Below are 22,286 nucleotides of genomic sequence, written 5' to 3'. Positions count from 1 at the left end.
TACAGGTGGAAGGGGTGGGTATGGTTGGAGTGGCTCGGTGGGCAGAGACATCATGTCTGATTTTGTCTATTTTATCTCTAAAGTAATTTAAGAGTTAAGGGATCCAAAACTAATACAGTGGTACCTCGGTACAAGTCCGCTTTGGAATAAGTCCAACTTAGTATAAGTCCTGTTTGGACTGTATACCACTGCATGGTATACAACCATTGTGCTAGAACTTGTATGGGTCAAAATGAGTCATAACACCGCGTGCTACCCTTATTTACCTCCCCCCAGACAAAGCCACGACTGGCCACGAGCGTCAGTACGCCAGGTACTACCATTCAGTGAACAACCCGACTCTTCTTAGTAAGGTAAAGGGAGGTTAGATTTGCATTTTTTTCATCTAATTGCTTTTGTATTTATGTAGTTTAGTATTAAGCAGAGTTTAAATTGTCTTATACAGTCCCATCAATGAATAATATGCCAATAACAATAGGATTTTTTTTCATGGGAACAAATTATTAATTTTCCTTTTATTTCTTATGGGAAAATTTTGTTTGGTATAAATCCACGGATCTGGAACAGATTAAGGACTTATACCAGGGTACCACTGTACTTTGTCTGTGGCTCTATTCTGACTTAATCCATCCCTGGTTCAGGGCCAGTTTAGGTAAGAGCAAACTGCAATTGCCTAAGGCCCCACCTTGTCCAGTCGAAATGCTGGGAAACCCAGGGTCCCATGTTGTCTGGTGCCAATTGCAATCTTCATCAATGTCAATTAAAGAATTGGGGGGGGCGATGTTACTCCAGTGCCTGGGGCCCCATTCATCTCTGGTTCAGGGCTGCTTTTAGGGTAGGACAAACCGGGCAATTCACCAGTGTCCCATTTTTTCCAGGACCCCTAAATAACAAAACAGCACTGCTGTACGATTTGGACCCCTACTCCATATTTCTCCAAGACCCCATTTTCTGTAAAACAATCCCATGTTCTGGTTGTGACCCTTTAAAAACCTCACACTTTCCAGTAAAGAGAAAAATGTTCCTGTCAGCTCCCCCCTGATTGGCAGCGTGTTCCCTTCCAATGCCTAGGGCAGCATCAGCTGAGCATACACATGGTGCTGGCACAGACCGGCATGCCGCAATGGCCTCCAACCAATCCACCGCTCACATGGAATCACTTTAACCTTCCAGTTTGGTTGTTAATTATTTACACAACGCTGCCATTTCCAAACACAGATCAGACGGTGCGGTGAAGCACTGCTGTAGTTTTCCTATTATTTTTTCCTATTATTAGAGCCAGTGTCTTCTTACACCAAATCTGTAAAGTGCAATCAACAAAACCACTGACACCATCCAACTCCATTCACCTGCAGTACCAGTATGTGCAGGCAGGTGGCGCTGAAGGTCTGTGATTCCCATAGTCAGAGCGCTACATTAGGATAGCGCTTCCCTTCCCCCTCATTGTTCAGGCGAATGTCTGAGCTGCTTGTGCTGTCCTCTCCATGTCAGCCTCCTGCAGAGAAGACAAGCTCACTTAGCATCCTGACCCCTCTAAATAGCTGTGCCCTTTGCTGAAGACACAGGGGCAAAGAACAAGGAATTCCCCTGCTCCCAGTAAATGTGAAGAATGCCATCTAAGGGAGTTCTATATAGATCTGATGTGTCTCTACCAGTCGCTGCAGACTGATAGAGCATAATGCAGCTCATCTATGGAGGACAAAGCACTGATATCTAGAACATGCTGTTACATGTAGCAAACCAGCAGTTTTCATTCCATTATTTTTTGGATAGTAAATCATGTTAGTATAAGCAGTAGTTTCCCCATTTTTTATATCCCCATAGGATGCTGGATGGTCCTCTGCATTGTAGACACTGGTGCCTTGTACCTATCAGCAATGATTGCCTTGTCTTACAACCCTAGGCAAGTGTGATGATTCTCCACTAGGGGGCCATGTCCATGACACCCTGTGCTCATAGGAAATGCTGGGTGTCATTCAGAGCAGAGTTGTGTCATTGTCATCTCTGAGGTCAGGAGAATGATGTGGCAGTCACTGTCAGGTGTCATGTGACCTCTGACTCCAGATTTGAGTTGACCAATCAGATATAAAGTTGTGCCAAATCAACATCTTTCAAAGTGCACTGGTATGATAACTTGACAGGTTCTCTTTAAGTAGATTAACCTATTGGTGTGTTTTTAGGTTGCAGGTGGTCACCAGAGTACATGGAGGGAGTAAACTGTATGAAGATTTGCTGCTCTCATGTATGTGATTAACCCATGTACATCACAAGAGATAGGAAAAGCACAGCATTGCAAGATGGATACTAGAACAGATGATGGTGTGTTACCAAGAGCAAATAGGCAGCTACCAGAATGGATTATTTAGAATTCATAATATATATATATAATAAAAATTACTAACACTGTGCAGATGGAAACTGAAATTAGAATCCCAGCACTGCAAAACTATTCACCACTGAGCACCCTATTGTACAGCCAATATGTGCCTATGTTTGGGGTAATCCTGCACCCAGGGGCACGTTACTGTGGACATAAGAAAGTTCACTATGTAACCTAAATTTTCACCTAAATCAGTCTATAAATTATTTCAAACAATATTCACACTTTTTTTAACTCGATCAAATGAAAAATATGTGAATCTTGTGTATCTAAAGCTAGGTATTTTATAACTTTGGATGGAGGGGTGAGGGGGTTTAAAACCTTACTGCTTAGGTGATAGCTGGGACTCTCTTTGTCATTAAAGTAAAGAAAATGAAAAATGTAAAGGTTTTTTTTTACCAGAACAAGAAAAAGGGGGGGTATTCTCCAATGGAGACACTTGACTTCATATTAGTCATTGACTATTAAGAGGGGATTCATTCAGTTTGGGGATATTTGCTCTCACTTGGAGATTGGTTAGCCACACAGAAAATATAGAGAAAGAAAGAAAGAAAATCTATCCAAATTTGTTTATAATATATATATATATATATATATATATTATTAATAATAATATTAAACATGATTTATTTAGTGCCAGCATATTACGCAGCGCTGTACATTAAATAGGGGTTGCAAATAACAAACAGTGACACAGGAGAAGGAGAGGACCCTGCCCCGAAGAGCTTACAATCTAGTAGGTGGTGGAATAAACACACAATAGGAGAAGAGATATGGAGTGGTGGGAAGTAGTGAGGGTTTCAAAAGACAGAAAAAGATGGGTAGGCAAGTTTGAAAAAAATTGGTTTTGACTGCTCTTTTAAATGAGCAGAAAGTAGGAGCAAGTAAATATATATATATATTTGTGTGTGTGTATATGGTATGTATATATATTTTTAATCATGTCATTGTATCCGACAAAAACAGTACTAAACTGACACACACCATCTTCGGGCTTTAGTGGAATCTGCAAGTAAATGCTTATTGGCTTGACCCCTCTGTTTCTCTTGGTATTACTGCTATAAAAAAAAAACATAACAACCACATATATAAGTAATACTGTTCATGTGTGACTTAAAACGCATAAATATTATTGTTTCTGTATGATAGAAACTTCGTCCAGAAATACATAAAATGGTTTGGAGAGATTTGCACAGTAAAAGAACAAATTGAGTTTATCTAATTCTTCTGCCTAGCACTTCTGACCCTGATAAATCATCTGTTGCCTTTGTAGACATAGTGGGGTATTAGTAGGTGTCCTGTATGTGTGTTATAAGAGCCCTGCAGTGATCCCTAGAATAGACACACTTCCCTCACTCCTCACACTGTGCTTAGTAAATAGCCACCTGCTGGGATGTGTGCTTTGTGAACAAAAGGAAATGTTCTCCATGTCTTGCCAATGAGACAATGAAAGTGACTATCCTGGGGAGCTAACACTCTCTCTGCTTAGCATGTGTGATTCATAGATAGCCATTGATCTTCATTGCACTGTATACAGTTACTGCTGGGAGGAGAAAGTCCTTATAGATAAACATACGCATGGCTGGGGACACATGGGCAGACCGGTCATTTCACACACCTACATATAATTATACTATACAATAAATATGCTTTACAATCCTGTGTGCTATCATTCATGGCTGCTGTTCATTCTTTAAAATTGTAATAATTTATTTTTGCTTATAACAAAATTGAATAATTTCTAATAAATGCTACGACAAAGCTAGACAAATACAGCTGCAGAAGGAATGATTTGTTGCCAACATCGCCCACACATTTTCACCAGGGAAATTAAAAGAAAATATGGGGTGCCACAGACCCTGATTGGCTGCAGAATAAAGATGAATCATGTGACCAGTTATTATTAATAATGATATTAATAATAATATTATAAAATAATAACCTTTTATAATTCGCAAACATATTACATAGTACTGTACAATAAATTTGTCAGAACAGGGTGCTATCATGTTCCTGGAAACAGTTTGGTATGAGAGGTGATCTTGTAATCAGCCCTAATGAGACCTCTGTACATTAATTACCTATGCTAGTAGTTTTATTATCCCCTGTGCAACTCATTGTATAAAGATGTATTTAAAGTGTGACTCTTCTATGAACAATAATATAGTTTGTGCAAATGAATACACATTCTACATTATATAAATATTATATATATATATATATCAGACATGTAGCTCATTACTCCCAGTACATTGGCAGGCTGTGTTTCCTTCTTAATAGTGTAATTGTATATATATATATATATATATATATATATATATATATATATATCATATAAAAATAGATTAGATATTCCCTTATTCCCTTGAAAATGTAGTCTGAATAACATCCAATTCCCATGACTTTTATGCCCTTGCTGATTTGGGTGGTGTCAGTGTTGATCCATGGCAAAGACCCCTCACTCTTCCTGTGATTGGTATACAACACTTTCTTGGTGTGATCTTACTATTGTAAGGATAATTAGGGACACATTTTATTAGTTATTCTGATAATAGTTTCATAAATGTTCCTTTTTCTCACCCAGATGTCTTGAACTGTAAGGTAGCTGTCAGGTAGGTGTGAATGCATTGTAATACAAACAGATCTCCCTGCTGGGAAATGGAAGTCCCTGGATAGGGAGCAGTGCCATGGCAGGGACAAGGTGAGTCTGGGCTGAAAACAAGCACCAAGCTCTATGTACATCGCCCCAGCCTTTGATCTCTCAATATTCTTTGCTGAGCAAAAAAAAAAAATCAGAGATTATACTACACAAATCCAAGCTTTCATGTATCATCCCCCCACATAAGAGAGGATTTGCAGGCATGTAACTTTTGCCCTTTGCATGAACAGCTCAGATCTAAACTGTGTATGTGTACAGAGCACTGGGACTCTGGAAGAAAACTGGATCATGCTTGCTTCTCAATCATACTCAGCTATACTGTGCAATACTAAATACTGTGCAGGACTGGTAATAATACTGACTGACACTCATAGCAATCCTTATTGCCCTTCAATTCCTTCAATAAATCATTGGATTGTCTAATATGGTCATCAGCTCTTTTTTGTTCTCATTTAAATCTGATTGTTCAGGCTTTTTTGTTGTTTTATTATTATATTAATATTTTATGCTATAGGATTGACAAGAGCAAAACTGAAGCAAGGGTGGTGTTGTTGTTTACAGCAACCAATCAGATTCAACCTTCTAAAATAAATGAATAGATTGATAGATAACTCCAATAGAGAAAAACTCTACTTTCTTCCACAATCAGATGTTCCACAATCAGATGGATATAATTTATATATATCTATATTTATTTTTTTAAACATTACCCATGCGATGGATGAAGTTTTGCACAATCCTTTCCAATCATTTCATGCACACCGACAAAGCCAATCGTGTCACCTTCATTAAAGGGAGCAGATCTCCATCTAATTATCTTCTACAGAACATTGGGAATCACAATGATAATGTCACTTACATACACTGATCTCTGCCAGGATGTCAATATATTCAAAAGAAAAATGTGTGCAAAGTTATTACAAGATTTATGTTACAAATCCTATCCATTCGTCCTGCAGGAAATCACGGTTTCACGTGCTCACTATTTCTGATTTATAAATTGTAATGCAAATTGAATTATCATCAGAAATTCATGTATATAACAATAATTATTATTATTAATAATAATGATAACCAGGATTTATATAGAGCCAACATATTACGCAGCGCTGTACAAATAAATAGGGATTGCAAATGACAGACAAACACAGACATTGACACAGGAGGTGAGGACCCTGCCCAGAAGAGCTTACAATCTAGTAGGTGGGGGGATTAGCACATAATAGGAGGGGGGATATAATAAAATAATGAACATGAACATCATTCACCCACCAAATAAATGTATGCGCTCACCAACACATTCGTTCAGCTGTAGTTTGGTTACAAGATCGTTAGTTTTAAAAGTGCCACAACTATCTGGCAATTGTTAGCAAAAGAAAATAAAACATAATTTACATTTTTATATATTTAATATGAGTTAAAACAACAAGATTGTGCAGATATTATTGCATGTTCATAGTTTGTTTTAATATTGATTTTATTCTAATATACATCATTTATATATAAATATTGTACATGAAATAAATATAAAACGAAGCAAGTGTGGTTGCCTAATAAATCAAATATTGTAACATTCCCCAAATCACTTCAAATGATAATTTATTCGTTTCATTCTGCCTGCTTGTCATTTAATTTTACTACAAATACAAGGAAAATTATCTTTAAAAGTTGTAATTAATATTCAATTCAATTTTATTGATAAAAAATAAATTCTTCGCTTTAAAGTTTGCAAAAATCAGAAATTAGTTCATAAAAAACAATTATTTAATTAAAACTTAAAATGTTCACAGACAACCAGAGCCGGCAGAGCCCGATCCCCCATCAGAGATGATTCTTTGTATTGTATTTCATATTTTAGTAAAATATTTTCCATTTCTCTCCTGTGAGTCAGGGAGCATGATGTGATGAATGGGGTAAATGGTGCTCTGGGTGATGGTGGATGTTGTTACTGCTTATGTAGTCGTTATTTCATGGATCAGCTTCATTTTTGGCAATTGTGGTGTAATATGATAAAGCCACCTCCCATTCTCTGGGGTCTGCTTGTTTTATTGTATTAAGCAGAAAGATGTTTTAGCTGTGGATTCTGCTCCTTCTATCTACTTTCACCTATTATTAGGCTGTAATTATGATGATGGTGGAGGGGGTAGGTACTTACCCCAAAACATGAAATTTGCAATAAGATCCCTGCAATGATAGTAGCTGGGCATATTTCACAAAGCAGAAAATTGCTTATATCTAATAAAAAAGTGAAAAATTACAGACCTCGAGGAGCTAAAAGTCATTCTGAACCCAGCACTCCATAAAACATTCTTCTGCAAATACACTCCCTTCTGTGATATTATAGTTGGCATGGCACAGTATTGGTTATAAATAGCTTTTAGCCAGCCAGTGATCGGAGTTATTGAGGGGGATTTTTTTTTTACCAAAGGGAGGTGTATTTCCTAATGCAAAGGCCACTTTAGGTTGTGCGGAGAGGAATTAAGGGAGCGGTCCCTTTAAGATCTAGTTGCTATCTAAACATAAGTAAACACAGCGGGCCAATAGGGAAGAAGGAAAGTGGAAGGGTCGTGGAGAGGGGCGTGGATAGAACTTTACAACTGTGAACGTTCTACAAGCGGGCGTGGCTTTATGGATGTTTGCAGCTGGAGGGCGTGGCTCAGTGAGCAAGCTGCTCAGGGCTGAAATGTGATGGATCTTACAGGCTGATCTCAGACTTGCCCTAAACTTAGGAAGAGTGAAAGCAGAAGAGAGCAGAGAGGGGAATCAGTGAGCACACAGGACCGAGCAGCAGAGACTGCAAACCTTCCAGGACTGGCCTCACAACTTTTCCCTAACTGCAGATGACTGCTGCAAACTAATGTCACACTGGGCATGGAGGACTTATACTGACTTCACATGCTGGACCCAATGCGTGGATCTAAATGCCAGGCTTAGGATCTGATTTGGAGATTGTGCTGTGAAGGAGCCACTGGAATCAGCAAACTGTGGTAGGTAAGTCACAAGTGACTGATGAAGTTGTAGCTGCAGCAATGTGTGTGTGGGAGGGAGAAAAGAAAAAGAAAACATGACATGGTCTGATTACAGGAAAATACTAAACATTACTCAATGCCTATTGCAATATAATATAAAGTACATTGCACAGCTCCTTAACCTGTACAATAAATCTAGAGCTGCACACAACATGAATATACTAATAGATACTCCATTCTTATTGCAATATAATATAAAGTATATTACACAGCTCCTTAACTTTTACCATAAATCTAGAGCTGCACACAACATGAATTTACTAATAGATACTCCATGCTTATTGCAATATAATATAAAGTATATTACACAGCTCCTTAACCTGTACAGTAAATCTAGAGCTGCACAAAACATGAATTTACTAATGATTACTCCATGCTGTACAGTAAATCTAGAGCTGCACAAAACATGAATTTACTAATGATTACTCCATGCCTAATGCAATATAATATAAAGTATATTACACAGCTCCTTTACAATACCTGTACAATATATCTAGAGCTGCATACAACATGAATCCTTTACAATAAATCTAGAAACAGGAATAAGAGATTCTTGTCTTTTGCTATAATTTAGTTTATTAGCACAGTTCCAGAACTGTGGATTGTAGTCATTCTAGATCTTTGCAATCACACCTGTGAAAAGCAAAGGGTTAACGATTAAATTGGATTAATTAGCGCTTTGGTGCAATGTACAATTAAATCCAAGCTGCTTTGTACCTTGCTAATGACTTGAGACGGCACAGGTTGGTGACATTTGCCATTTGCCTTTTATTAAACTGACCTCCTGTGTACAGGAATACAATACAAGAAATGATCTGTAATATAAAATAATAATGTGTGATTAATTAAAAGTCCAGAATTAAGGTGATGACTTTATTTATATCAATTGACAATACATCACTAATTCCCCGAATACTTTCATTATAGTTTACAGTCTGATGTATTGTTTAATTCACTCTTTTGACACAAATCTTAAAGTGAAGCTTTTAAAAAAATCCATGTTTGTAGATTATTCACAAAGTGCAGAACAAGTGTTAATGACAGGTCACCTGCCTAATAATTTCCCCAAAAAGGATTTGCTAAATACAGGAGATTGAATTTATGGGCCATGTGATCGCATTATTATGATCAGTTTTACACATTATAAGGGAAACATTAGGAAAGAGGTTAATGTGGCTTTGTAACGAATCTGAGTTATTCTAGATTTCTTATTAGGTTACTATTAGTCTGAACAGCAACATAAAAGTGTGATAGGACATGCAGGAATAAAATTGAGCTTGTGACCCCATTATATAAATATTGTATTTGGGGACAAATGAAGGAGTACAGGGACTCATTACACTATACAATCAGTAATGTTTCTGTATCATGTGCAGTCATTGTAAGTGTTTCCAGTCACACAAATCAATGGGGGATGACGTGTTAAAGGCTAATCACTTAGCAAAGTCGATGTTCACTTTGGAAATGTATTTTTTAACTTGGCTTAATATATAGATAGAAGTTGTGTTAATTCCAAGTATGTTAATTCGTAATGTCAGGGGAAATTGAAAAATATATATTACTATTATTATTAAACGACGAAAGTGATAAGAGATTCATCTTCTTTATTAAAGTATAAGAAAACATAACATACAGTTTGCTAAATGCTTAACCCAAATCCTTTGGAATATAATCCCCATTGTTTCTGAATCTGCTATAAATTAATGCAAATCTCAGTTTAGGAACCTTTGATATGTATGGAGGTAAAATATTGTTCTGGCTGATATAGAAAACTAGTATAAATATAATTTATAAACGCTCGGAAGTAGTTTTAAGAAGCTTACATTCTTATGTGTAAATGTGTGTGTGAATGTGTGTGTGTGTGTGTGTGTATATATATATATATATATATATATATNTATATATATATATATATATATATATATATATATATATATATATACATATATACTGGTAATATTCTATACTCCCATATAGATATACATACACTGTAGATTGTATGTATGTGTGGGTCTAGGCAGAAACTACATGAACATGTTTTCTTTTACATGTTTGATGGATACATATTATTATTTCTCTGGGTGTTATTTGTAATTTTACTTTAAAAGTCACTGGGATCTTATTAGATATCGGTATAAAGACTGTGTGAATATAATGTGCATGGAATGTGCAGGACATTATACCAGCAGGTGGTAATACATATATGATCCTCCATTCTATAGATCCAGGAAAAAAATGGATTGTGCAGCTGGAGGTCTCTATGAACTAGAAGTTAGTTTGTGTTGTAACATGAGGGGTCAGAAACATTCCCCTATAAATATTAATCTATCATGATCAGATATACATAGAGGAAACCCCAAAATATTCAAAGTTTTCCCTCCAGTTGTATCTGTATCAGCGCAGTAAACATCTAATTTAAATGAATTCCAACATTTGCATTATTCCATATGTATATTGCGCACATTACCGGACATTTGTAAAAACTAGCATTCTGTAAATCAAACATGCAATTAATATGACATCATCAAGGAAGCTAATCTATGAAATTGTTGGATTTATCATGTTCACCAGAACTACAAAATATATAAAGAGTAACTAAAATACCACGAAAAGTAAATCATTCAAATAGGAAATTCTGGAATTGCAAATAAATACGCACATAAATCTTACAGAACAGAATATATATATTACCTCTGAGAAGCCAGATAAAGTGGAGAGAAAATCCTGATCGTGTTTTGTACAAAGTAACAAAATATATAAATACAATGTTTTAAATGAAATGTAGCAGGAAGTGTTACATTGTACAAATCTGGCCGCACAAAAAGGACATTATCGGTTCAGATAAGCATACCCCATACAGACAATTGTGTGATATAATTAGATGATATTATATATTGTATTATAATTTATAACTGTATACCGTACGTGTAGACCTATCCTGAAAAGGGATCGGTCTTTTTTCCAAAATGTGTTACTATTCCAATTAAATATTTAAATGTATTTCATTATATAGGGTGTATGATATATAGAAGGCCACAGTACTGTATAATATATTATAAATCAGTGTGTGCTGTGATTTGTAGTTCTCTGCTTGTATATTATTATATTGTATATGTATGTATTGCGCTGTGTGTATATAGTTCCGCACTGTACATATATTGATCTGAAATATAGAATTTTGCATTTTAATGTGTGTTGTCAGTCCACTTGTAAAAATTCAAGTTTTAGATCGCTGTAGATCACATGAATTGTGTAAAAATATTTCATTATAGGAGAGGTATAGTATTATATAGAGGGCCACAGTACTAGATAATATTTTATTCTCTCCTACAGTAGAACTACAAGTCACAGGATTCATTCTTCCCTTCAGAAAACTGCCTTCCAGCTGCTTTCAAGCTGCATTTCTCAGGCTTTATATCAAGCTTAGACAGCTTCATTGTGTTCCCGCAGATGTAGGTTTTATACTGACATTGCCAGTTCATGAGTCTGAAGTTATCTTGGGACAGCATGCTTTGTTCTGGCTGCTGTTGTACTGGTAGATCCAGGCATTTGGTTACTTACTGATGTAGTTATGGCGTAGAATGTTCACTTTGCATTTAAATCATCCAGTTTTGTGCAGGGCAAATATATATATATATATATATATATATGTATATATTTATATATATGTATGTGTGTGTGTGTGTGTATATGTTTATTTATATAATACTGCTGCACACCATGATGTATTGGAATGTAACCATTCCATAATCTAAACAAACTCTCAGAATTTTATTTCTATTCCTAAGTAGGGCACATGGGACATATTTATTGGTGTGATCTATCTAATATTGCCATAGATTCCCTAATATACATCGCCAGCAATCTCTACACTTACAGTCACACATTTGAATCATTGCTGCATGCACCACTCCATTATCTGTAGCAATCATTTGCTGATCTTCCTGACTGTTGTACCTATGTAAATCAATCTCCAAATATCAGGCTCTGGAAAATGACTGTACTAAAAGAACTTGGGTATAGATCAGGAGCAAAAGACCTCTTGACCTGTAGAACTACATCTTACGTTTTTACATGAGCAACATTTGGGTCCCAGGATAACGAAGCTTTGCTACAACTCATTGATTTACTAAAGGAGTCAGGGGAAAGGAGTTATAGGATTGAATTAATTTATCCAATCTTGTGCAGAATAAATAAACTAGATTCTGCTTTTCTCATGGTTGGGCAGTTGTAGTGAATCTTCAGTTGTTTTGGGTTTCACATTTCCATGTTCTTATTAAATCAGCCTCATACTGTCAGGGTGTGCTGGGACCCCAGCTTATCAGTGCACTGTATTGTAAAGACACAAATGGCGCATAAAGTCTGCAAAGTTGTAAGGAGCCCAGCACTGTGCCTTGGAGGTGACAAGGGGGCAGCTCAGTGTTTGGGCCTCCTGTGTGGCTTCTCCATGCACCATCTGGGAAAGATCTGGGCTTTTTTTTAACCTGTAGCACTTGAGGAAAAGTGTGTCTTCTATCTTCCTAGATTGCCTTGATGAATGGGCTTTTGGTGGAAAAAGACAAATAGGTGACCTGGCTTCCCCTCCTCCTTTCCTCTGCTTTTGTAGATATTAACCCCTATTCTGTTAAAATGTCCAGCCATTGATCATTACTGTTTAACAATAGGGTGATTTACTAAAGGTGTAAAGAATGTTTACTCTGAATACCCAATCTGGTGTAGGCAAATGTGATAAAACAGTTTTACTTTGTTAAAAGAACATTCGCTGCTCCTTAAAAATGAATATATGGTTTTCCTTTCCTCTTTTCAAGAGGTTATCAGCGACAGTATTGTATATTTATATAGCCATCAGTCACCATGTCCAATGTTAAATATGTCACATAATGCAGAATAAATACCTTAACTGGGCTTATACCAACCAAACTTTTATTCCTGATGAGTTTCCTAAATATATTGTGTAAAAGCTGTTAGCCTTAACAATTCAGTACAAGTTAACTAGCCAGGTGACAGCAAAATGCCCTAAAACCCTGAAAATAAGGGCCATGTGAAGGGTACAAGCCCCTAATGGTGCATAGTGATATGAGGCAAGCTAAATTGTTTTTATTGTATAGAGGCTGAAAGTATAGATATTTTCAAACTGAGATCACAGGTCTTGTTGGAGCAACAAGTACTGAAAGGCTATCTGCAGGCATAGCATAGTGATATAAAGAAGGAAGCAATTGTGAATCAAGAATGCATTTGTCTGCAAAAGGAAACTCATATGGTCTGTCTGTATTAAACAAGCATTTCCAGATACTCTAATCTGTAAAACCAGGATTTTATATCCATTTTCTATTGGTCAGGTTTTTCACATGTCTGATTTCCCATCTTATGATAATTAAATGATCAAATGTCATTACATATGCCTTACATCTGGAGGCATTGCTTTACTCATTTCTGGAATCTTTCTCATCCATAATTGTCAAAGGATTTGTGTTCAGTTTATAGAACAATTTTTTAGAAATTACAAGTTATAGTAGTGTTCTCTTAGCTAGCCACATGTTACAATGTATTTTTAAAATGTATTCTAGATTTATCAACATGTATGCAGTGTGTGGGCCTATTTACACAAACTATATGGATCATATGCATGCCTAGCAGTTGTACAATCAGATTAAATGTTTTGTCAGTTATATGTAAATTGAAAGTCTTATTCATAGCATCCAGAGAATGTAAAAAAGTTTGGCTATAATAAATGACTGATAGCTGGGTATTATGAACATGTGTCTATGAATATGCAATGCACAATAACGCCCAGCAAAACATTTTCAATCCTCATCTGTTTCTTGGAAAAAGTCAGATGGTTGCATGCTGATTGCAATTAGACAGTTCTCTGCACACTGATTTAAACACAATAAAAAGTTATATTTCATTGGTTGCTGCTAATAACAGCATTTTAATGTTCTATGACTTAACAAAAAGATGTACATGGCTTCATTTACCAACACATCTTTGTCAAGACCTGGCTGAATGATTGTACAATTAGCTCCTGGAGTTATTCTGTAAATCTAGAAATATGTAGTTTAAAGTTGCTGAGTTCCTTCTGCTAGTTGCTTGACTATCTCTGGCTTTATAATTTCCTACCCTACAACAAGCAGGCAGTAGTCATACTGAAGTCAGAAAGTCTGATTAACATTGCTGTTGAGAATCCGTCAGGTTGATTTACTATACCTGTATTCACTTTAATCAACCCAACCATGTGGTAGCAAAAATTGTTTTTTTATTTACTGTGTACATGATTGGGTTAATTTTTTTAAACTAACATTCACTTTGAAAGTGTAAAATTTGCTAATCCAGCAGTTTTTTTAACTAAATTTCCACAGTGTTCCAGAAAGTACCAAAGACACTGGATAAGCATGACAGCCAGACAACTAGCATTTTCTGAGGCGTAGTTAGTGTTGGCAAGCTGTTTATTTGGGACATGTTGTTTTTATGACTGCAGAGGTATTGCATTTCAAAAAGGGGTGCAGAGGTACTAACACTGTTAGCATACCTGGCCATGCTGGTACGTGTAGTACCACAACAGCTGAAGCACTCATGGTTGACTGAGCTTTATGTAGAGAGTAGTTTCTGGTTTTATAGACTTCCCCTTACAAATATTCTCATTGGTGCCTGGCACAGTTTCTTAGAGCTCTTCACTCTCGTGCTGTGAGCCCAAATAGCAGAGGCTGCTTAGTCCTTTTGGTTCTAATTAGGAGAGGTGAAGTCCTTTGGAAAACATTGTTCCGAAGATCAGCGCTCACTGTTGCTGTGGCCAAATGAATTCTTCCCATGTCTTGAATCACTTTGCTTTGACTCTTAAAAATACATAAGGAAATTAGATGCAGATTGAGAATAAATACACTTTCCCTCCTGTTTTCTTCTATTGCCTATAGGAGTTGAACGTGGTGGGCCTATCGTTATACTGGAGCGGATCCATTGCCAAGAGCAAAGTGCTGGCCAGTGTGATTTGAGAAGTTTGGCAACATGGGTAGCAAAGCCCTTCCAGCCCCCATCCCATTGCATCCTTCCTTGCAACTGACAAACTACTCATTTCTACAGGCCGTCAACACCTTCCCAGCAGCTGTGGACCATCTCCAAGGACTCTATGGACTCAGTGCTGTACAGACAATGCATATGAATCATTGGACTTTGGGCTACCCCAATGTGCATGGCATTACCAGGTCCACCATCACCGAGATGGCAGCTGCTCAAGGCCTAATGGATGCCAGATTTTCTTTTCCTGCCTTACCTTTTGCCACTCATCTCTTTCATCCCAAACAAGGAACCATTGCTCATGTCATCCCAGCCTTGCACAAGGACAGACCTAGGTTTGACTTTGCCAATTTGGCTATTGCTGCAACTCAAGAAGACCCACCTAAAATAGGTGATCTGGCCAAGCTCAGCCCAGGGCTCGGAAGCCCCATATCAGAGATCAGCAAATTGTCCCCAGACAGGAAACCTTCCCGAGGGAGGTTACCATCCAAAACCAAAAAAGAATTTATCTGCAAGTTTTGTGGAAGACACTTCACCAAGTCCTACAACCTGCTTATTCATGAGAGGACCCATACAGATGAAAGACCTTACACGTGTGATATATGCCACAAAGCCTTCAGGAGACAGGACCACCTGAGGGACCACAGGTAAGATCTTTCACCATGTCATAAATATTTCAGCTCACTTACTAAAAGAGTTAAGTATCTTCACACAATTAATGGTATGACAATTCACTTTTTTTTATCCAGTCCTGTGAAAGTAAAATAAGTAAACAGGAATCTGGGTTTTACATATTTAGATACTTTAAATGAATATTCACACAATTTATGGAGTGAAGATTTCTGATTCCTTTAGTAAATCTGCGGCAGCATATTTTACTTGTATATTGGGGTTAGTAGATGTTATTAGGAGTGTTATTAGGAATAATTAACAAACACACATCAGCTAATCAAACAATCGCTTAGATATATTAGATACTGTAAAATGAAAATGCAACAAATTATGGAAACAATTCTGTTAATTCTGATAATGACATGTGATGTGTAACTGCATTTGGTACATTTTTTCAGCACTGTCCTATTGAATAATAGTATAAGTGATCACCAGTAAATTATTTACCATTGGACATGTCATTGGACTGTCATTTATAACCAATACATCAATAAATATATTATTAAATTGGAATTCCCAGCAGACATGACCTGGCACTATCTATCACTTGTAGGTCTGTGTCTGACTCTGCAGGCCAGTTCATTCATGTGAAATTCTATTGGTGACCAGAGGACCCCCGTTATCAGTCCCTGCAGGAGATGGCAATTTTTCATTCTTCTAGTACAGACTGTACATTATAAAAGGCCAGCAAAGAGACATGAGAACAGCCAAGGAGCTGATTTATGAAAACTGGAGTAAAAGTTCCTGTAATGTAAAAAGTTTTTTTGTAGAGCAAATAAATCCACATGAAGGGCTGCACATATTTCATATCTTAGTGCAACAACCGTATCTGACACACTGAAATGGTAGAAAACATTTTGTATATATTCATAGCTTGTAAAGCCCTTCCCCTTTCTGTACCCATATTTCCAAAATATAGATGTAGACTGCCCACCTACTACCGGTACAATGTATGGTGAATGCAAAGCTTGCCTTCCTCTTGCCAGCATGAACACCAATGTATGCCAGTTTGAGACTTTAAAATGAAAACCTGATTTTTTTTACTGTGGGCAATTGCTCCATGTGCTTTACTTTTCCTAAATCCCCCATTAACTATAGAGACACAAACGGGGCAGACAGTTGGACCATTGGTATTGCCGCACGCCCTGTCCATAGCACCAGCTCTTGTTCCTCCTGTGCCAATAGGAGTCAATCATTCCACTTCCCCCCATTGTGAATTATGATATGGTTCAGCTGGGTGGACTTTTAACATTGGTGCGTTCAAATGTGCAATAAATCTTTCCTTGTAGTCCTATGTAAATACATATCCAATGTTTTAGGCTGATTTATGCAGGGCCTGGGTTTTATAACCCTCTGCAGTGAAATTGTTTCAGCAAGCTCACAGACAATATATCCACAGGAGCTCCAGAGATAAGGCCTTGTGAAGGTCGCTGTTTTTGGGGCAGATAGCTGCACAATGTACACTGTTTGCCTCATGCATGCTAATCTCTTAGCAGGGAGAGAGCAATCGGCCTTTGATCAGAAGCACCAATCTGTTTTCAAGTGTCCCATTCTACTCAGCCCTATCACAATGACACACAAGACTATCTGACATTATTGCAATCCATTGATCTGCCTCTTATCCTCATTGTTTAAATTGAGTTTTTAATTACTGATTTCTTTTCTCCCCTTCTCTCAGATATATCCATTCCAAAGAAAAACCCTTCAAGTGTCAAGAATGTGGGAAGGGATTCTGTCAATCAAGGACTTTGGCTGTACATAAAACCTTACACATGCAGGTGAGAATAACTTCTACAGCACTTTACTAAGGGGGTTTCACAAAATATGATCACCTACAGGAACTAAATAGGGAGCAGGATTTAATATTTGGCTGCTTAGGGCACAGTATACAGGTAGTCCCCCGGGTTAAGGACATCCAACATATGGAGGACTTCTAGATACAAATGGGGCTTCCCTGCTCCCTCGTGTGCAGAACAGAGGCTTAGACGGGGAAGTTTGCATGACTTGCAGAGGAAATCTTTTGCTAAATACAACTGAGGTTGTGGGTGATCCAAAAAGTGGAGCTGATCTGTAACATCTTGTAACTCTTTAATGACCAAGACAAACTCTTCAGTTGTTTCTTTTTGCATATCAAAGCACAGCTTGCTCCAGAAGTTAATGAATGTCTAGGCTCCATAAATTTTTTTTTTTTGCTTTGTTTGTGATTAACTCACAGTGAGGATTTTATACAGTAACTGACAACATGCTGCCTAATAATATGTTGAGACAAACATTTGTCCTAATTGCATTTGTTAAACTAATGTACCTGTTCCAACCTACATACAAATTCAACTTAAGAACAAACCTACAGTCCCTATCTCGTAACCTGGGGACTACCTGTAGTTTTTTGCCATAAAATGGTTTTATACATATATATATAATTAAGTTTCTACCTGTATGCTGAATTACAGAGGGGCAGTGGGAATGTTTAATGGATTCAAATATTATTAGTTTATTATTATTAGTAGTAATATTAATAATAAATATTGTGTCAATCTGTACCCCACTCTAAATGTCTTACCATATTGAATACCCTTCTACAAATATAGGCCTTTATCACCATAGAATAAAAAGCCAATAGTTTTAGAATGAAATTATATTTTCCAGGCTGTAACTAAACTGATACATTTTGTCATTTTTTGTAACTTCCTGGCCCATTTTTGTATTCACCTGGCATGACACATGAAATACATTATTTCATGTGATATTAAAGGGAAACATGGCATCCCCTTATCCTCATTTTCCTAAAATTAAAAATTAATAAGAACAAGTTTATTAATAAAAAAAAATGGAAAAGGAGAGACGTGTAAAGGATTAATCCTTTGCTTGCTTCAAATCTGAACAGGAATCACCCCACAAATGCCCCACATGTGGAAGGACATTTAATCAAAGAAGTAATCTGAAAACTCACCTTCTTACCCATACAGACATCAAGCCCTACAATTGTGAGCAGTGCGGCAAAGTATTCAGGAGAAACTGCGACCTGCGAAGGCACAGTCTGACACACAGCCCAAGGCAGGACTACTAGAGACGGACACAGAGCCCCGCCTACACAATAAAGTCGGACACAGAGCTCCGCCCATCTACTTGAGTCGGACACAGCTCCGCCCACTCGGAGCCTTTTACCTACGCTACCCTAACTCCAGCTGATAAGGGAGTAGGACTTAGAGGGGACATAATGCCTGGACTTGCTTTGTGGACTGGATTTTTCAGATGAACAATACAGCCAGACTCAAGCCTGCTCCCTCTCTCCTTTTGTACAGATAAAAGCTCATTTTAGAGCTGTGTATATAAGTGCTATTGTGTTTTTTAATAATATTGTTCAGTTTTTAATGCACAGAGGTACAGAGTTTTCTTTTTTTTCTCTCTCGAGTAAATGCAAAACTGTAAGTCAAAAATAAAATATAATTTTTTTCAAATATGTTTCCATGTTTTAGTAGAATGTTTCTCCTATTTTTTTAAATATATATATATATATATATATATATATATATATATATATATATAAAATATAGTGGGTTTTTTTTTTTGCAGAACATGTGGTAAACCTAAAGGGGTAGGCATTTTTGTTTTAGAATCCCCCAGTGGTTACTNTTACTGTCTGTCCTTATTTTATGTCCTGGGCAACTGGGGCTGAAAATGGAAATCTAAATTTTAGGGAAGTATTTATTATTATTTATTATTAATAATAATAATAATAATAATAAAGAGGATTTATATACCGCCAACATATTATGCAGCACTGTACATTAAATAGGGGTTGCAATTTCTACAGGGACACTTGTTCTGGTGACAACTCTAAAAGGGCATTTCTTTTAACAGGCTTCCTATATGGTATTATGTGTATCCATAAGGTAAAATTTATTGGGTTGGTTTATCCAAAATGAGATAAGTTGGGGGGGTGAAAAAAAAAAAATACAAACCTTACGGGGTATGTCATTCTTTTTGAGAATTTTTTTCATAATATTATTGTTATTATTATTAATAATAATAATATTAAACAGGATTTATATAGCTCCAACATATTACGCAGCGCTGTACATCAAATAGGGGTTGCAAATGACAGAGGAATATAGAAAGTGACCCAAAGAGCTTACATCCTAATATAATCCTTTTCGCTCCAATTATATACTAATATACAGTATAATTTTTATGTAAATTGGGATAATATTCTGGACTTCTTTAGTAAATGAGCCCCATGGCAGCCTTGATCAGGATACAGAGTGCACTTTTTGTTATTGACCCCTTAGATGTGACTGATTTTGCATCATGCCTTTGGATTGGTCACTATTAGTCTATTAATATTATTAGGATAACTGATAGGAAGGGGCATCCAGCAACCAGTCAGGTGTCAGGATGAGTTTTCCAACCAGAACTAGAAAATAACATTTGAATTGTGATTGGTTGCTTTACACAATGTCCTTTGGACTTTTTCTAATTAATTATTGCCAGTGAGATGTTTCAGGACAAATGTCAGCAGCAGTTGTGTTTGGAAGGATGGTGTTCAGCAGACATTTTTGTGTCCTGGTGTCTGGGGATCTTTCAGTTCAGTGATGTTCCCAACCCTTTGACCCTTTAATAATTTATTACACACTGCAGACAAGTGATCTGTGACACAGTTGCACAGGGGTCAGATAAATAGAAAGGGATCCAAATATCAAACTGATTATATCTTTAATTAAAGCTCAGCTTGTAGTCACGCCTTTTTATCAATATTATTGAACAGGATTTAAATAGCGCCAACATATTACGCAGCGCTGTACATAGGGGTTGCAAATGACAGACAGATACACACAGTGACACAGGAAGAGGAGAGGACCCTGTCCTGAAGAGCTTGCAATCTTGGTTCAAGTCCATCAGACCAATGATATGTTACCCTGGAGAGCCATGGAACATTTATGTGAAATAAATAGGGAACAAAAAGTCCCAGCATTTCCATTATTGTGGCAGCTGCACATGGAGATATAAAGTAACAAATATCAATAAAAAGAAAGTAACATGTTCTCTATGTTACAAGGTTAGAAAATGTAAAACTGTGCTCATCTGATATATGGATTCATCTCTTATCCTATGGACAAGATAGGGGCTGGCTGCTGCCCAGTGCTCTAAAATAGAATTGTGCGAATCCTTTACAGAACTGCAGATAAAAATAATAACAATCAAAAGTTTTGTAATCATGGATCGGTTCAATGTAACTCAGCAGCAGCTCCAATCCAACCTCCTCCCCCAACAAGATCTGATTACATTAACAGAGATATTACTGCAATATGAGACACCTCAAACATGCAGATTTCATTTCCATTGCTCTGCACAGCACATAGGATTCACTCCAGAAGCCACTTGTAATACTCAACACACATTGAGAGAAGACTGCCAGATGAAAATCAATGGCAGCAAGAAAGTTGGATAGACTGACAGATAGAAAAGAGTAGATAGATACAAATGGGTAGAATGATAGATAGCTAGATAGAATAGATTAAAACAAACATAAATGTAAGATCTTGCATGATAATTCATAATATTCCCAAGTATGCTTTACAATAAACACGTATAATAACTACAATACCATATTACGTTTATATTATTACTATATATAAAAATATCAATTTTATTTTTTTTTTTACTTTATTTATATGTGTTTTATAATAATAATACATTGTTAATATTATTGTTTATATGTATTATTATTATAGTCTTAAATTGTATTTAAAAATATCTGAATATATTCTTCAATGTCACAAAATATTTTTTAGCAAAGTGCATTTTATTATTATTATTGCAATAGTTATATAATATTGACGACACTTTTTAAATAATAATAATAATAATAATAATAATTCTTATTGTTTGTAATAAATGCCGAGCGAAATATATAATATAAAAAAGACCCTTATATTTATGTTTAATTTAGTATCCATCTATTTTTACCATCAATATTTATGTCACCTTGCAACAGGCTTGTATGAGGTTCATGCTATTCAGCGTTATTAAAATACAAAGAACATATAAAAACCATAGTACATAAATTAAAATAAAAGGTTGACAAATAATTAGGATCTCATTATAAATAATAAACCTTAACCACTTACGATTGTGCATCGTATCCGCATAATGCCATACAATTACTTACATTATTTATAAAAATTTAATGTTTTTATTGAATATTAAAGTCAAATAAATTCATTTAATATTTAACGCAGATTATATTTGGTAAACTTGAATTTTTTTAAATGATGAAATTTTGTAAATGAAATGAGCAGAAAACAAAATATTATTGTTTTTCTGCCAGAATTTTTATTTTTATCGAACATGTATTAGGATAAATATGTATTCTCCCGAAAATGTTAATTAGGATAAATATCTGATTATTCTGAGTATTGATCTTATTCGAACATCTATACGGAAGGATGTATATCTGTTCTGCAGAATATTTTTATATTGGAAACTCATTGCAATGTATTGGTGGGGATTCTATCACAAAGGTTTTTGCTTTCTT

The 22,286-nt window shown here is 36.2% G+C and overlaps 1 protein-coding gene across 3 annotated transcripts; it reads left to right on the top strand.

Moving 5' to 3' along the window:
* The first annotated feature begins 7,752 nt into the window (after positions 1 to 7,752).
* Positions 7,753 to 19,205, top strand: OSR2 (odd-skipped related transciption factor 2). Of its 3 annotated transcripts, none has more exons than XM_072410852.1 (4): positions 7,753 to 8,026; positions 14,980 to 15,726; positions 17,430 to 17,529; positions 18,718 to 19,205. In XM_072410852.1, exons 2-4 carry the CDS (start codon positions 15,071 to 15,073, stop codon positions 18,790 to 18,792), a joined length of 831 nt encoding a protein of 276 aa, XP_072266953.1. In that variant the 5' UTR covers positions 7,753 to 8,026; positions 14,980 to 15,070; the 3' UTR covers positions 18,793 to 19,205. The 3 variants fall into 3 exon arrangements, with proteins under 3 accessions (XP_072266953.1, XP_072266951.1, XP_072266952.1); XM_072410850.1 differs by having other exon boundaries at positions 18,636 to 19,205; XM_072410851.1 differs by having other exon boundaries at positions 7,753 to 8,030; positions 18,636 to 19,205.
* The last annotated feature ends 3,081 nt before the right edge of the window (positions 19,206 to 22,286 follow it).

This window comes from Pyxicephalus adspersus, chromosome 5, assembly GCF_032062135.1.
Source record: "Pyxicephalus adspersus chromosome 5, UCB_Pads_2.0, whole genome shotgun sequence".
NCBI lineage: Eukaryota > Metazoa > Chordata > Amphibia > Anura > Pyxicephalidae > Pyxicephalus > Pyxicephalus adspersus.
The sequence above is the reverse complement of the archived record's forward strand: the minus strand, read 5'-3'. Positions and strand labels throughout refer to the sequence as shown.

What these genes read in the sequence shown, in the direction of transcription:
- OSR2 (XM_072410850.1), top strand. Translation starts at nt 15,071, where the DNA reads ATGGGTAGCAAAGCCCTTCCAGCCCCCATCCCATTGCATCCTTCCTTG. An exon ending in GACCACCTGAGGGACCACAG is followed by an intron (nt 15,727 to 17,429) that starts GTAAGATCTTTC and finishes CCCTTCTCTCAG; the next exon opens with ATATATCCATTCCAAAGAAA. An exon ending in ATAAAACCTTACACATGCAG is followed by an intron (nt 17,530 to 18,635) that starts GTGAGAATAACT and finishes AAATCTGAACAG; the next exon opens with GAATCACCCCACAAATGCCC.